Below are 15290 nucleotides of genomic sequence, written 5' to 3'. Positions count from 1 at the left end.
TGTTCTTTGAGCCTTTTAAAATTCTCTATTTAATCAAAGTTTTAAACTATCGTCCCTAATGCCTAATTTTGCTCTTGAATGAATGGGCTGTAATAACGGGTTTTCCAATAAGAGGTGTCATTTTGAATAGCCCGCTATTTCGGTAGGTGTTACTTTTGAAGCTGTCATTTTTTGACATTTGACAAGTAGAAACTACGCCATTAATAAAAATGGAACGATACACGCTTCAACAACGCATTGAAATTATTAAAATTCACTTGAGTGAATCAAATACAAATCATCTTGAGTGATGAGAGGCCCATTTCCACCTCGGTGGCTTCGTCAACAAGCAAAATTGTCGCATCTGGGGCTCGGAAAACCCAAGAGTTATTGTTGAAAAGCCTCTCTATCCTCAACGTGTAACTTTTTGGTGCGGTTTATGGTCCGGCGGAGTCATTGGACCTTACTTTTTCGAAAATGAGGCTGGAGCAACAGTTACGGTGAATGGATTGCGCTATCGAGAGATGATTAATGATTTGTTATGGCCGGAATTGGATGGTATTGATCTGGACAACGTTTACTTTCGACAAGACGGCGCTACGTGCCACAAAAGCAACGAAACCATTGATTTTTTACGATTGAATATCAAAATAACACCTCTTATTGGAAAACCCTGTATATTTGACTTAAGATTCCGTTGTAAGCGTTCAAAAAGCAGTAGAAGATTACTGCAGATGGTTTGAAATGGAGCTATGTAAATGCGAATGATATTGGGAATGCGCTAATCAAAGATATTAGAAGAACGAGATGTGCTATGAGCAGTTCATACTGCGTGGAATTGTTTTGCCCAGTGTCGCCGGTTTTGTTCACCAATACTACTGCACACCTTCGCTTACGCTAAGGACGTATCGTTTCAGTTGGCACTAATACATAGAACATATTTCTGTGCGTACACGTCCCGATAGTATTCAAAGTACCCTAATTAGGTAGTACTCCGCCTACGGTCCGGCGGCTAACATAGCCTATCTCGGTCTTCTAATATCTTTGGCGCTAATATTGTAATTAATAGGCGTAACAATATTATAAAATAACACCTCTTATTGGAAAACCTTGTAGTTGGAATTGTTTGGATATCTCACCTTCTTTTTCTTGGGCAGCTCGTCTCTATCGCAGTAGTCTAGTCCAATGCCCTCGTCACTGAGGGAAGCGGGCCAGCTGGCCGGGGAGCCCCCGAGCGGGGGGGACGGAGTGCCGGAGCGCCATGAGCCCGAACTGGAGCCCCCGGGCGAGGCAGAACAGCGCCCCCCGAAGGCACCTGCAAATATTAATTATGCAAATTTGATGAATCTTTTCATAGAATAAAACTCATCAAATTTCAAAGTAAAAATCAAGTTCTGTGAAAGTTCTATTCAAGTTTTGTTATTATTACATTATGGGCCAGTAGTTTTCAGAACTAAAATACAAACACAACTTTCACGGAATTGAAAATTAATTTTGAAATTTTAACAATGCATCGAAGTTAAAATTCAAGTTCTGTAATTATTACATTACTTTTCATTAGTGTTTCTCAGAACTAAAATAAAAACAATACTTGACTAGAACTTTCACAGACCTTTAAAATTAAATTTGAAATTTCCACAATTCATCAAAAGTTATTATTCAAGTTCTGTTCTTATTTCTTTATTGGCAAGTATTTTCTCAGAACTGAAATAGAAACAGAACTTGAAAATTAAAACAAAAATTCTAATAAGGGGAGTCATAAGGTATATTTGCTAGTAATAATTTATAAGGGTTAACTGCTTGCCGATCTAAAATAAAAATTAAAAACAAAGGGTTACGAATTATTATAATAAATTAAATACATGTTTATTACATCCATACACCTAATACCTACATCTCCGCGATCCACATAAACAAATAAAAAATTAGAAAGCCAGAGCACCAGTAGAGAGTAACGTAAATAGAGCGTTGTTTACTGCGGTCGGTATTACACGAGCTCCGATCAACCTTTGCTTCGGTTCAGCAAGGTCACCATTTCAGCGTGCCATTGACCGGCGCTGGCTGCATTTAATGCATTTTTCATTATCCATTAAGGTTGGTTTCATGCACCCAACCAGCAATGCAACAACACTTGGGTTCACAGGCCTTTCATATTGCATTATTTATTATTGATCGTGCACGAGTCGCTTATCTTATCGCTTGAAATGCGATATCATCAGTGATATTAAATTTACAGTACCGCTGAGAGATCGTTTTAAACGCATTTTCTGGTCAATTCGTATTTTAGGAACTACAACGGAGAACATAAGTCTACCGCTGAGAACTCCCTTATAACCCCTACATGTATGTATCTCTGTAACCCCTATAACGAATCTATCAACGATTAGAATAGGTATTAGTGGTATTACGAACTACAACGGAAAACATAAGTCTACCGCTGAGAGATCCGTTCTAACCCCTACATATTGTATGTATCACTGTACCCCTATAACGAATCAATCAACGATTAGAATATTACGAACTACAACGGAAAACATAAGTCTACCGCTGAGAATTCCCTTATAACCCCTACATCTATGTATCGCTGTATCCCCTATAACGAATCAATCAACGATTAGAATAATACGAACTACAACGGAAAACATAAGTCTACCGCTAAGAGCTCCGTTGTAACCCTACATGTATGTATCGCTGTAACCCCTATAACGAATCTATCAACGATTAGAATAGGTATTACGAACTACAACGGAAAACATAAGTCTACCGCTGAGAACTCCCTTATAACCCCTACATGTATGTATCGCTGTATCCCCTATAACGAATCTATCAACGATTAGAATAGGTATTACGAACTACAACGGAAAACATAAGTCTACCGCTGAGAGATCCGTTCTAACCCCTACATATTGTATGTATCACTGTACCCCTATAACGAATCTATCAACGATTAGAATAGGTATTACGAACTACAACGGAAAACATAAGTCTACCGCTGAGAACTCCCTTATAACCCCTATATGTATGTATCGCTTTATCCCCTATAACGAATCAATCAACGATTAGAATAATACGAACTACAACGGAAAACATAAGTCTACCGCTAAGAGCTCCGTTGTAACCCTACATGTATGTATCGCTGTAACCCCTATAACGAATCTATCAACGATTAGAATAGGTATTACGAACTACAACGGAAAACATAAGTCTACCGCTGAGAACTCCCTTATAACCCCTACATGTATGTATCGCTGTATCCCCTATAACGAATCAATCAACGATTAGAATATTACGAACTACAACGGAAAACATAAGTCTACCGCTGAGAGATCAGTTGTAACCCCTACATATTGTATGTATCACTAACACCCTATAAGGAATCTATCAACGATAATAATATTACGAACTACAACGGAGAACATAAGTCTACCGCTGAGAGCTCCCTTGTAACCCCTACGTGTATGTATCGCTGTAACCATTTAGTCTATGCTGTAACCCCTATAACGGACTATCAACCGTTCCGATTTTCGAGATCCGCTTTAGCACTTCTTCATGTTAAATGCCTTGTTTTTGGAAAACATGGAGAGTTCTCAATGAATCTATCATCGGTATACTTGTGGCTGTGCCGCTGAGAGATCCGCTGTAATCTCTCTTTCTGATATAATAATACAATATATGCGTTATTCATGAGAGGTTTTTTTTATTTTTCTGTCACCTCACAAGAGCGCCCCTGACTGTACAGTGTAAAGGCAGCAGAGCCATCCGGTTGGACAGCGTTGTGAGGCGGGTTAAGATAGGGGCTGTAGGGAGGGAGAGATTTATTAATGCGGGCCTTGAAGAGGTCCTGATTATATGAAGGAGGAAAAACAGATGCCGGTAACTCGTCTTGCACAAAAATGAGTCGAAGAATCGGCCCGTCCTCAGCCAACATCAACTGTGAACGGGTGTTCCGCTGGTGTACGTCGAGTTGCACGTGCACCGGTGCACTGGGATCAGTGCTGCTAGCTCCTTAAAGCAGGCTACATTAAAGTAGCTTTAGAACAGACTCAGCATGCCCATATTGCGTCTGCGCATTAAACACGGCAATCGGTGTGTAAACAATGGATTGTCTATCGGACGGACTGCCATCTTTTGCACAGAATCAAGTATTGTGGGGCTCCAGCCCAGAGGTGGCTGCCAAATTCAATCATTGGGCTTACTTGAGATTTTGTATTGGGTTAGCATCTGGTTACAAAGGATCTATGAGCGGTAGGCTTGTGGTTTGTGGCTTACTGTTGAGAGCTCCATTGTAACTATTCTTTCCGATACACGAGTCGCCTTGTGGGTTGCAACGCAACTATCTGCAGTGTGACGCATGTAACATTTCCAAACCGTCGATATCAGACAAAATCATGCGACTAAAATAAGCAAAATACTGGCAAAATTGGACACACTTGTCAAAAGTTGACCACAATAATTATTATAAGGTACGGTATTCTTCATATGAAATACACATTTTTGATTATGTGGTTCGGGTTTGGGATACCCGTTTTATACGCTTCTCCTTATCAGTTGACAGCTGGTTGATAAGAAAGTTACTTTTCGGCAAGGTCGAGTGATTTTTTGCAGGTTCGATAGGGCTTTTTCTAATGATATTTTTTTAAATATATTTTCACACCAACATAAATAAATAAATACATGTGTTATTTGATTAATACATGCTTCTAGAACAGATCTGAACGCTCCTGCTTGACTCTGACGTCATACTGTCCCGATTGGGGACGCCGTTGCAGAAAGTTTGACAACTAACTCTGATTCAGTTGGCACAACTTAATAATTCAAATTTAAGGATTCAGCAGCAAAATAATGTTATAAAAACGTAATTTAAAAAAGCATTTAATTAAAGGTAAAAAATCTGCTGGAATTCCTCATGATTGAACAATTGCTGAAAATCCGACTGTCACGAAAAATAAATATTGTAAAAGGCAACAAAGGAAGCACATCACACGAAGCGATGGAACTTTGTACCCAAATAAAATAGTCGTAATATGTAATTTACATAATATTATAATACAATATGTATTTATTCAAGATAAAAATTAAGGCCGATTTCGGGTCAAATAATTTTAAGTAAACAAACGCGGAAACTTTATCTTCGTCAAGGTCTTAAGCTGATTGCCTGATAACACCTTCACGTGGTATGAACAAACACTGTGAATACGCGATAACACCTGAAAGTCTCAACAACAAATGTTAAAGGATACGATAATATAAGATACAACTTTCTTACCGTTAGTAACAACTAATGAAATCAAAATTTTAACTTTTTAAATCGAATCATTAAAACTAAACTTATACGGACACGACTTTTTAACCTTCAAGGTCTATAGCCCGATTGCCTGATAACTGATAACATCCTCACGCTGTGTGAACACACGAGACAAGATACGATACACTTACAAGTTTCAACGAGAAATGTTAAAGATACAACTTTCTTACCGTTAGTAACAACTAATGATGTAAAAATTTTAGCATTTTGAACACGATTCTATCACCTTCAAGGTCTGTAGCCCGATTGCCCGATAACACTTTCACGCGGTTTGAACACACGAGACAAGATACGATACACTTGCAAGTTTCAACAAGAAATGACAAGGGATACGAGGTTATAAGATACAAATTTCTTACCGTTAGTAACAACTAATGATGTATAAATAATGAAATATTTTGACCAACGAATCAGTAAAACTAAGCTTACACGGAGACGACTTGTATTACTGTCATTTTTAAAGTGTCTGCTCAGAAAATTCTCATTTCTGAGCACAAACTGCCTCCTGTTTTATGTTATGTTTTAGTTTTAATATTCGTGTTTTGTCCTGTCCTGCTGTTATTGTTATTCTAAGTTTTGTCATCATTTTGTATAAACAGTGTATTTAGTGTTATAATATAATATTAGATCTGTATTGGGTAAGGCACACTGTAGGAATAATTTTAAGAACCATTAATACTGAATTACCATTTTTTTTAAGTTTGTTATACGAGTAGTTAAGCGCACTTGAAGTGAAATGACACTAAACTGCGCTATATAAATGTCATGTTATTATTATTATTATGATCTGTACCTGGATGCCTGATTTAACACACGCTAACACGTTTAGGCGATTTTAACACACGATAGACCAAAAAGGATTAGGGAAGTATACAAAATTACAAGAACAACTTCTTTACAGTTAGTGACATCGTAACATTTTGAATATCAAATAAAACTAAGCACACACGGATCGGTCTTTAACCTTGTTGCCTGATAATACCTTCACGCGGTTTGAATTCAAGACACACTAACAAGTTTCAACAAGGCATGGAGAAGGGAAGTGGATATTCAACAAATAGTGATGTGCTAAGTCAAAATATTTCCAAAATCGGATCATCCGGCAAATACGATCTACGTGGCAGTGGCAGAACTGTAAGCATAGTCCCAGAGAGTTATCTTCCTTCTCACACTTATTGTTTGAAAATGTCAAGATACTAGAAGATGACATCACGTACGACCTCTCCCTGGGACTACTTTAAATACTTTATCAAGAGGTCGCGGTAATTTGCTTTGGATGATTTTTGTGGAATACCCGTCGATAAAGAAAACTTTATACTGGTGGGGGAATTCCCACATTAAATTGAATAAATAATAGAATTCAACCACACGTCAAAATAACTTTCAACAAATCAACGGTTGATTGTTATGATAATGATCGCTTTTAGTCCAGTCAGTGGGGAGTTTTACCTTGCAAAAGGTTAGGTAGTAGCGATTTTGATATATGTTGTTAAGATTGGGACTCTAAGGAAAAAAAAAAGTTTTCGACCTTGGGAGGGTCGAGCTCGACCCGCCATCTTGGATTGAAGGTGCCAAAATTTGTTTTTTTCAAAATAATTGTGAAGTGGTCGTTTTTACAACCAAATTGTTGAAGACAAACTTAAAGACAACTAAATTACCTACATTTTTTGTAAAATGTATTTTTTTGTAAGTCTAATATGTAACGAGTTACAGTGGCGGAAATGTGAATATTTTTCTAAAAAATGATGAAATTCCCAACTTTGTAATTTTTTCGGGTTATTCATTACATAATTATAATAATTTTATAAACTCATTTCCACACCACCATGAGGTATAGAACATGGCGCATTTTTTTATTGTGGTATCTCCAGTAGGTCTACTCCACAGATATACCAGCGATGGTAGATTTCGAAATTATGTTACATTACTATGAATTATGTTACTATAAATTATGTTACTTAATAACAGTCTTCGTCACCAATGTCATAATCTAACTCATTGCCTGTGATACTGAGATTCTGGGCTTTCATTGACAAAATCTCTTCTTCGTCCTCGACATCGATGTGAACCTCTAGCGAATTTCAGCATGTTTGACCATTAAAGCACCCACATACAATAGAACACTTCAATCCAGCTTTCGTGCAGCTACATGCAACGCCGCATCCTTTTTTACAATTGCATGAAATAAATTTTAATAAAGTCTCGGGTGCTGGTTTCTTTGTCATTCTTACTGGAACAAGCCCGTTGGTGTCACGTTTCCAGCCCCAGTTTCTGGATTTTTTTGGATTCCATACCATTTTTTAACTTGATGGTAAGTTCTAAATGCATGGTACCATGCAGCGTCGTTCGTTGGTAGCAAAGAGGCAAGATTGAATTTGCTTTTTGTTGTCGACTTTGCGAAACGTTTGTAGCGGACTTCTTCCAAGGTTTCCTTATCCATGACACCCCCGTAAAAAGCAACAAGAAAGCGTGTTCCTGCAACTGCTATGTCTTCTGGTGTTGCATCATGTTGTTTGAAGATTCCTATCATGGCATTGAGTCTTGTGTCGTTTTGCAACAAGCGAACAAAATTTTGTTTTTCCTTGGTTGAAGAAGGACGATGTTGTATCGCAGTCGCTAAAGGCATGAAGAAACAGAATATTCTCAGCCGCCTCTTTTATTTCACACTATTCGCGGAATACAGTCTTTCAAAAGTTTTGCCTCTCCCGGGTTTACGAAGATATATATTACTTTTGGGTGCTGCTAATACTGTCAGCAGAACTAGAAGAACAACGTCTTCGCCAATAATGAAAACAGCGTCATATGATGAACACAAGGAAATCGCAGTATTGACAATCAACTCATCAGCATCTTCTTCAGCCTGCTTAATAATAATAATAATAATAATAATAATTGGATAATTTGTAGAGCGCCGTTTTTGTGAAAAATCACCTCAAGGGCGCTGTACAATTTATTTCCTAGGATCTACATTTGTTATTTAGAAATGATACCAAAACATACTTACCTGGCAAGTCACTTCCAACAAACACACTTATATTAAAAAGTTTATGCTTATAAAAGATAGAACTGCACGCAGAGGACACTATATCAAAAAACACTGGTCGTCGCATGATCTTAAGTCTGCTATAGTTTTTATTTTAATTTAAATGTATTTTAACTGTCTTAAAAGCCTACAAATTGTTAGTTGTTATCATTTTTATTTATTTATTTTTAATTATTATTTTTATTTATTTTATTTTATTTTTAGTATTTTTTACATTTTGTTAATTTAAATTTAAATTGCCGTCAACTGTGAAAGTGGAGGTTTCTGAAATTATGGATACGACTGTCTGAAAAGGTGCGTTTTAAGTTTAGACCTAAATTCTGTCGAGTCTGCGATCATTCTCAAATCATGTGGCAGTCCATTCCAGGCTTTAGGTCCTGACACGGCAAAAGCACGCTCACCGAACTGTAAAACTGTAACTGTAAAATCATCCTGTATAAATTGCTTTGTAAGCATCGAAATCAGACGGACTTTGTTATTTTCATTGGCTAACAATCGTTCTTGTGAAACTTGAACTGGCATTGTTTCATCGAAAAGAACATCTGCAGACATGAGCATCCAGGCAACGTCCTGTAACCAGGACTCAATCAGTGTTGCCAAGTCAGCTGTAGACTAGGATCCCACTATAACAAATCAACATCATCGAGTACACGGATGATGCTATATAAGTATATTGTAACGTAGAAATACGTTAAAATGATATTGTGTAATATGTTCGTACAAAATTTATCAAGAAAACTGGAGTTTTACAATTTTTTGTCAAAATTTTCTTCTTTCAACCGCTGTAACTCGTTACCTATTAGACTTACAAAAAATAACTAGGAACAAAAAATGTAGGTAATTTAGTTGTCTTTAAGTTTGCTTTCAACAATTTGGTTGTAAAATCAACCACTTCATAATTATTTTGAAAAAACCAAATTTTGGCACCTTCAATCCAAGATGGCGGACCGAGCTCGACCCCCCCAAGGTCGAAAACTTTTTTTTTTCTTTAGAGTCCCAATCTTAACAACATATGTGAAAATCGCTACTACCTAACCTTTTGCAAGGTGGAGCCCTTTTTTATCCCCCACTGACTGGACTATTTACAGTACACACACATTAAATAACAAATAATATACAGGGTGTATCGCCACGTACCCGACAAACTTTAACCAGCTATTCCTTAGCACATTTGGAGTAAAAAATGTTATGGGCACTTTGCTGTCCGGTAACATTTTTTTTAAATAAAAAATTTATTATTCATTTTTTCACCACATGTCACCAATGTTTTATCCTTTGTCAAAGTTTGAAAACCCGTATGGCAATATTTTGTTCGAGTTTCGTTGAATAATGTGCGTACGTAACTACGTTGGCGCGCTTTTACAATCACAACGAAATGGCACGGCACCATTCATCTCATTTTTATTATAATCACTATTATTATTTAGTGTGTACGAAAGAGCGAGGACACTTTTTGACACACTTGCTAATAACAGCTGTTGAACACGAGAAACAATGCAAATGACAGTGACGGAGTGTGGATTTTTTTTATTTATTTTTTGTTTTTAATGGAAAAAAAATGTTACCGGACAGCAAAGCGCCCATAACATTTTTTACTCCAAATGTGCTGAGGAATAGCTGGTTAAAGTTTGTCGGGTACGTGCCGATACACCCTGTATATAAATAAAAGGCAATGTTCGTAAATGTGTGCCCTATGAACTCAAAAACTGTTTGTTCGTATTAGCGCCCAGATAGTGGTTTGAATCTATAAGAAGTCGGTAAGCCCGAGGAAGACCCAAAACTTGAAACTCACAATTTGAAAGCGTATTTTATCACCTTAGTTTTCGGATACGTTTAGAAATATTACATTTATTTGGAGTTTATTATAAGCGGAAATACTTAAAAACCTTATTTTAGAATATGACAAAGCCTGAGGAGTTAAGTTAAGGCGATGCACTACGTCGTGTAATATTTTAAATTGAGCCGCTATCAATAACAACCCTTACGTAGATGGCGATAAGGTTTAAATTCCCGCTTGACACCATCCGCCTGTTTTGATTTATGCAAGAAAAAAACATGGCTAAAAAGTGCCTTTTATTTTATTTTGTGGATGTTCAGGCATAAATATTTAATTTTTTTCCGATCATTTTATAAATAACTTAATTTTCCACAGTATACAATAAAATCATAACCGAAAATGGGTTCGTAAGTAGTAGATTTTGAACTTTAAAACAGTTTTCATAGGCCTTTACATCATTTTTTTTCTGGGCTTATAAAAAGACTTATCTAAAAAATACTCGATTATTTCAAAGGCCAAGATGTATTCTTCTCGCAGTATTTAATTAAAGCATCTGAAACATTTCTGGGCGACCAAATTTTCAAACCAAAAACACATGATTTTGCATTACTACGTATGGCATCGCCTTAAGAGATTATTCAAACTAGCAGCAATGGTTTGATAATTGTTTCATAACACAATTCGCATCAAAACAATACACACACGAGTAGGAATTGATATTTAATTCATCCAAGGTACCAGCAATAATTCTCGGATTATCGATCTAGCAGCACGTGTCGCTACGTTCCAGTTTCCGCATTTCAAACACGCCAAATGCTTCTGTTTCAATGATCACACGTCAATTCCCTCAACCTCTGTTAAACTATGTATTTTATAATGTTGTCGTGAATTTATTAATATTCATTTTAATGCGTTAAGTTAACTATTTTATACTGTTCATCCAGGAAGTTGCACCAGATGTTGTTTGGAAGAATGACGGGAATTAGATAAGGGACGTTATTATTTATTTATTATTTATATTACGATATTAACGCCCTTTTAATGGGTTTTTACGTATGAATAGTAAAAATTATATATTAATACAGTACATATTTATTATACATAACTAAACCGGTCATGTATAATAAATATGAAATAATATTTGACCGGTCGAGGGCCGAGTTGACATCGCGTTTGGGTCCCACCCAGGCTTGCGTGTTCAATTCCTCCGCTGGCTAAGTCCTCCATCACAACACAAGCAACATTTTCAGCTTCCTGTGGTGGTAGTAGGAGATTTTCAAATATTGTCAGGTTATTCATAACCCGAGAATGTTTGTCTTTCTTTAAAAAAAATAAAAAAACTGCCTCGGTAACAATCTTTTGTATTTATTAAGTGCTAAATTAAAGATGTCCACTGACTCGGTATAATTTTTCCTTCCTTAAGTATTCTGGGCAATGAGGAATGCACATGGTAGTTAGTGTTTCTGCACTGAAATAAATCCCGACTTGAAGCAAGCAATTTATTTATTTATTGCGGATTATCAAATGCATCATCTATAATTTTATGTAGTAGGTGAATATCATTCTGTCGGAAAATTTAAGCATGTTTCATTTAAAATAGGGCTGTAGTTCAACAAAATTGCTGGAATACCCATTTTAAAACTTAGAAAACGTAAGAATTTATTTTGTATTCTTTCAAAAGCTTGTATATGAATATTTTAATGTGGTTCCAGACGGGAGAATTGTACTAAAGTAACTTCTGACAAAGGCAAAATATAACAGTTTAACACACTTAATATTGTTAAAATTTTTAGTTATAAATCCCAACATTTGTAAGCCCTTGTTAGAGATTTCCGGTTAAGTGGTTAAAAAAAGATTTGATTTAAAAGTGATGCTAAGTCTTTTGTGTAAATGTCTCAAAAGTAATGTTATCAATAGATCATGGATTATGAACGCCGGTTAGATGTGAGCCATAGCTATCCGTCCGACTGTCCCTATATAACACTATCTTTTATACAGGGTTTTCCAATAAGAGGTAAAAAAATGGGCCTCTATTTTGATATTCAATCGTAAAAGATCAATGGTTTCGTTGCTTATGTGGCACGTAGCGCCGTCTTGTTGAAAGTAAACGTTGTCCAGATCAATACCATCCAATTCCGGCCATAAAAAATCATTAATCATCTCTCGATAGCGCAATCCATTCACCGTGACTGTTGCTCCAGCCTCATTTTCGAAAAAGTAAGGTCCAATGATTCCGCCGGACCATAAACCGCACCAAACAGTCATACGTTGAGGATAGAGAGGCTTTTCAACAATAACTCTTGGGTTTTCCGAGCCCCAGATGCGACAATTTTGCTTGTTGACGAAGCCACCGAGGTGGAAATGGGCCTCATCACTCAAGATGATTTGCATTTGATTCACTCAAGTGAATTTTAATCATTTCAATGCGTTGTTGAAGCGTGTATCGTTCCATTTTTATTAATGACGTAGTTTCTACTTGTCAAATGTCGAAAAATGACAGCTTCAAAAGTAACATCTTCCGAAATAGCGGGCTATTCAAAATAACACCTCTTATTGGAAAACCCTGTATAAGATAAGCTTTAAAATCTTTATAATAAGCGTAATCGGGTCGCAGATAGTTTAATTAAATGACCCTAAATAGTGATTTTATGAAGAATTTATGTAAAATATTATGCTGTTCCGTTGATTCAATAAAAATGCTACTGATTTGGAATTATAAAAGCGATCTTCATTGTTCTTCTGTGCTTGAAATGATATTTTTAGGTAAAATCTGATCCAATTAACTCAAATTTGCTTTGTTTAAATGTAGTTTTCAAAATTGGAATCAATTGTGTGAAGAATTCAAACAAGCAATAAAGTATATTTTTAATTGGCTTTTTCAAAATTGGAACTGTTTTGTCTCATTCAATTCAGACTATTTTTTGTTTAATACTAATTACAATATTGAGCACATGTATAATATATTTCTTATTTATTTATTTCTATTCTCCTACAACGCAGATGTGGGCAGACAGGATAGAAGGTCACACTTCAAGTCTTTGTCTTATACATCTATATACGTTTACATAATAAGTACCAGTTATACAAAATATGTTAATAATTAGTAACTGAGTGGGTTAGTATGAGTAGTTGTGTTTTGTGAACACCAAACTCCTGGGCGAAAAGGTGTTGAGGTGTTCGCATGATTTACATAAAGTGTTTTATACCGTCATAAGTAAAAACACAGCATCGTCCTTGAGTTTCTCATGACGATAATGTGGTTCCACCCATAGCGGTATTATTGTGTATTAGTTTAGTAGCAGTTAAAGTACATCATAATATTACATAGACAAACGTAGTAATTATTTAGTAATAATATGTATATATGTCTAATGATATGATATCGGGGAGATAATGGTTTCGCTGATTGGGCTATTTCTCTATCGACAACCCTGGAAATTATGATAAAGCCCCAAAATGAAATATGTTTGTCACTGATAGGTTTACTAACGGTGTTTACCACGACATTATAACTAACGCAGTTGGAAGTAGGTCCTTATTCAAACCTTAACATATTAACTGTATAATAAGGAAGGTTTATCTGGTCAATTCGGAACATATAATGACCGAATTTTGCACTATAAACTACACTCACTGACGGTCAGACGTAAACTTTCTGACGTACTGCTTCTACACAAAATTATACATGCATCAGTTGATACACCGAATATTTTATCCCAAATTGACATCAATATACCATCAAGAAAATCAACAAGGAGGATGAAAGACATTTTCTATATTAAAGCTTACCACACAAATACAGGATATTTTTCCTCTGTACCGCGAACATTAAAAAAATATAACATTATACATGGCTCTAACAATGAAATAGACATTTTTAATGACCAATTTAAACACTTCAAAAAAAAGTATTACCTTTAATCATATTAAGCTGATATTGCGATGAAGCCTTTTATTTAAAGAGAAGCAACATTGTACCTACCTAATCAGTGTCTCACCAGTAAAGGTGTGACAATAACAAATCGTTTATGAACATATTTGTATTTACCCTTTACCCATTCCTATTTGTTATTTACTTCTGCATATTTTGCTTATTCATTTTGTTATTATTATGTATTTAAACATCCATGTATATAAATTTTTGGGCACCATGCCTGTTTTATGTACTTAAATAAAAATAAATATAAAATAATAGCATATTAACTGCATAATAGTATTTTAACTTTTTTGACAGTTCAAAACCCAAAAGATCCTATGTCACTAACTAATCAATATGTCAGGCAACTCTCTATGTGAGAACGAGTAAGACGATTGTAACAAGGCACCTCCGAAGAAACCGGAATGGCTGGATAAAATGTGAAGAGGATGAGGAAACATCGAATCGTAGTATCATAATAATCAATATATATATATATTATAAAAGTAAGTGGACAATGTGCGTGCCGGTAAAACTCAGAAACGAGTCCCGATACGATCAAAGGAGTAAATGGTGTGGTAGCCCTCTGTCCCCCATCCATGAAGAAGGTTCCCGTTTTTACCTGAAGGGCGTGCTTTAGAAGATATAAGGACTGGAATTTTGGCCCTCTAAAAATTTCTAAAACGGTCCAGAACATTCGAGATCATTCAACAACATTCCAGAACATTCTGGAATGTAGTGGAATGATCGGGAATAGTCTGGAACGTTCGGAAACATTCCAGATCACAATACATTGGTATCTCTAAATAGTATGAAACAAAGTCACTCTCCGCGTCTGTCTGTGCGCTTAGTACTTCTAAACTATGCAACGGAGTTGGATAGGGTTTTCACTATTATTTAGGATTTTTTTTCCGGAAGGTTTATATTTATAATACATGGATATTATATTTATCGAAACTAGAGAAAATTCGAGCAAAGGCCGGGTACATGGCCCTCCTTGACGGGAAGAAGGCTCCGATACTTAGGAAGCTATTTTGTGGGACTAGAAAAAATCACCAAACACCCATTTTTCGCTGTCGTCCGAGAGAACCGGAATCGCAGATAACGAAAAATTCGTTAAATTTAAGGTTAAGGACAATTACTTATCCTTAAGTAGGACCGAAATCACCCCGTTAACGAAAACTCGTTGATTATTAACACCTCTTTCGTTAACTGCGATTTTAGTTCTTTAGAATTACAGCGAAAAAGGTGTTATTTTAAAATTATTAAC

The 15290-nt window shown here is 36.0% G+C and overlaps 1 protein-coding gene across 1 annotated transcript in view; it reads right to left on the bottom strand.

The window, feature by feature from the left end:
* Positions 1–15290, bottom strand: part of Glut4EF (Glucose transporter 4 enhancer factor) — a 363979-nt gene that overhangs the window by 126604 nt on the left and 222085 nt on the right. Inside the window, exon 4 of the mRNA XM_089647158.1 lies at positions 1119–1294. Within this exon, the coding sequence (XP_089503284.1) occupies positions 1119–1294 (176 nt within the window). The remainder of the gene's footprint in view (positions 1–1118; positions 1295–15290) is intronic.

This window comes from Hesperophylax consimilis, chromosome 26 (genome assembly GCF_061612785.1).
Source record: "Hesperophylax consimilis isolate HC1 chromosome 26, BYU_Hcon_1.0, whole genome shotgun sequence".
NCBI lineage: Eukaryota > Metazoa > Arthropoda > Insecta > Trichoptera > Limnephilidae > Hesperophylax > Hesperophylax consimilis.
This window is presented reverse-complemented; position numbering and strand designations above follow the sequence as displayed.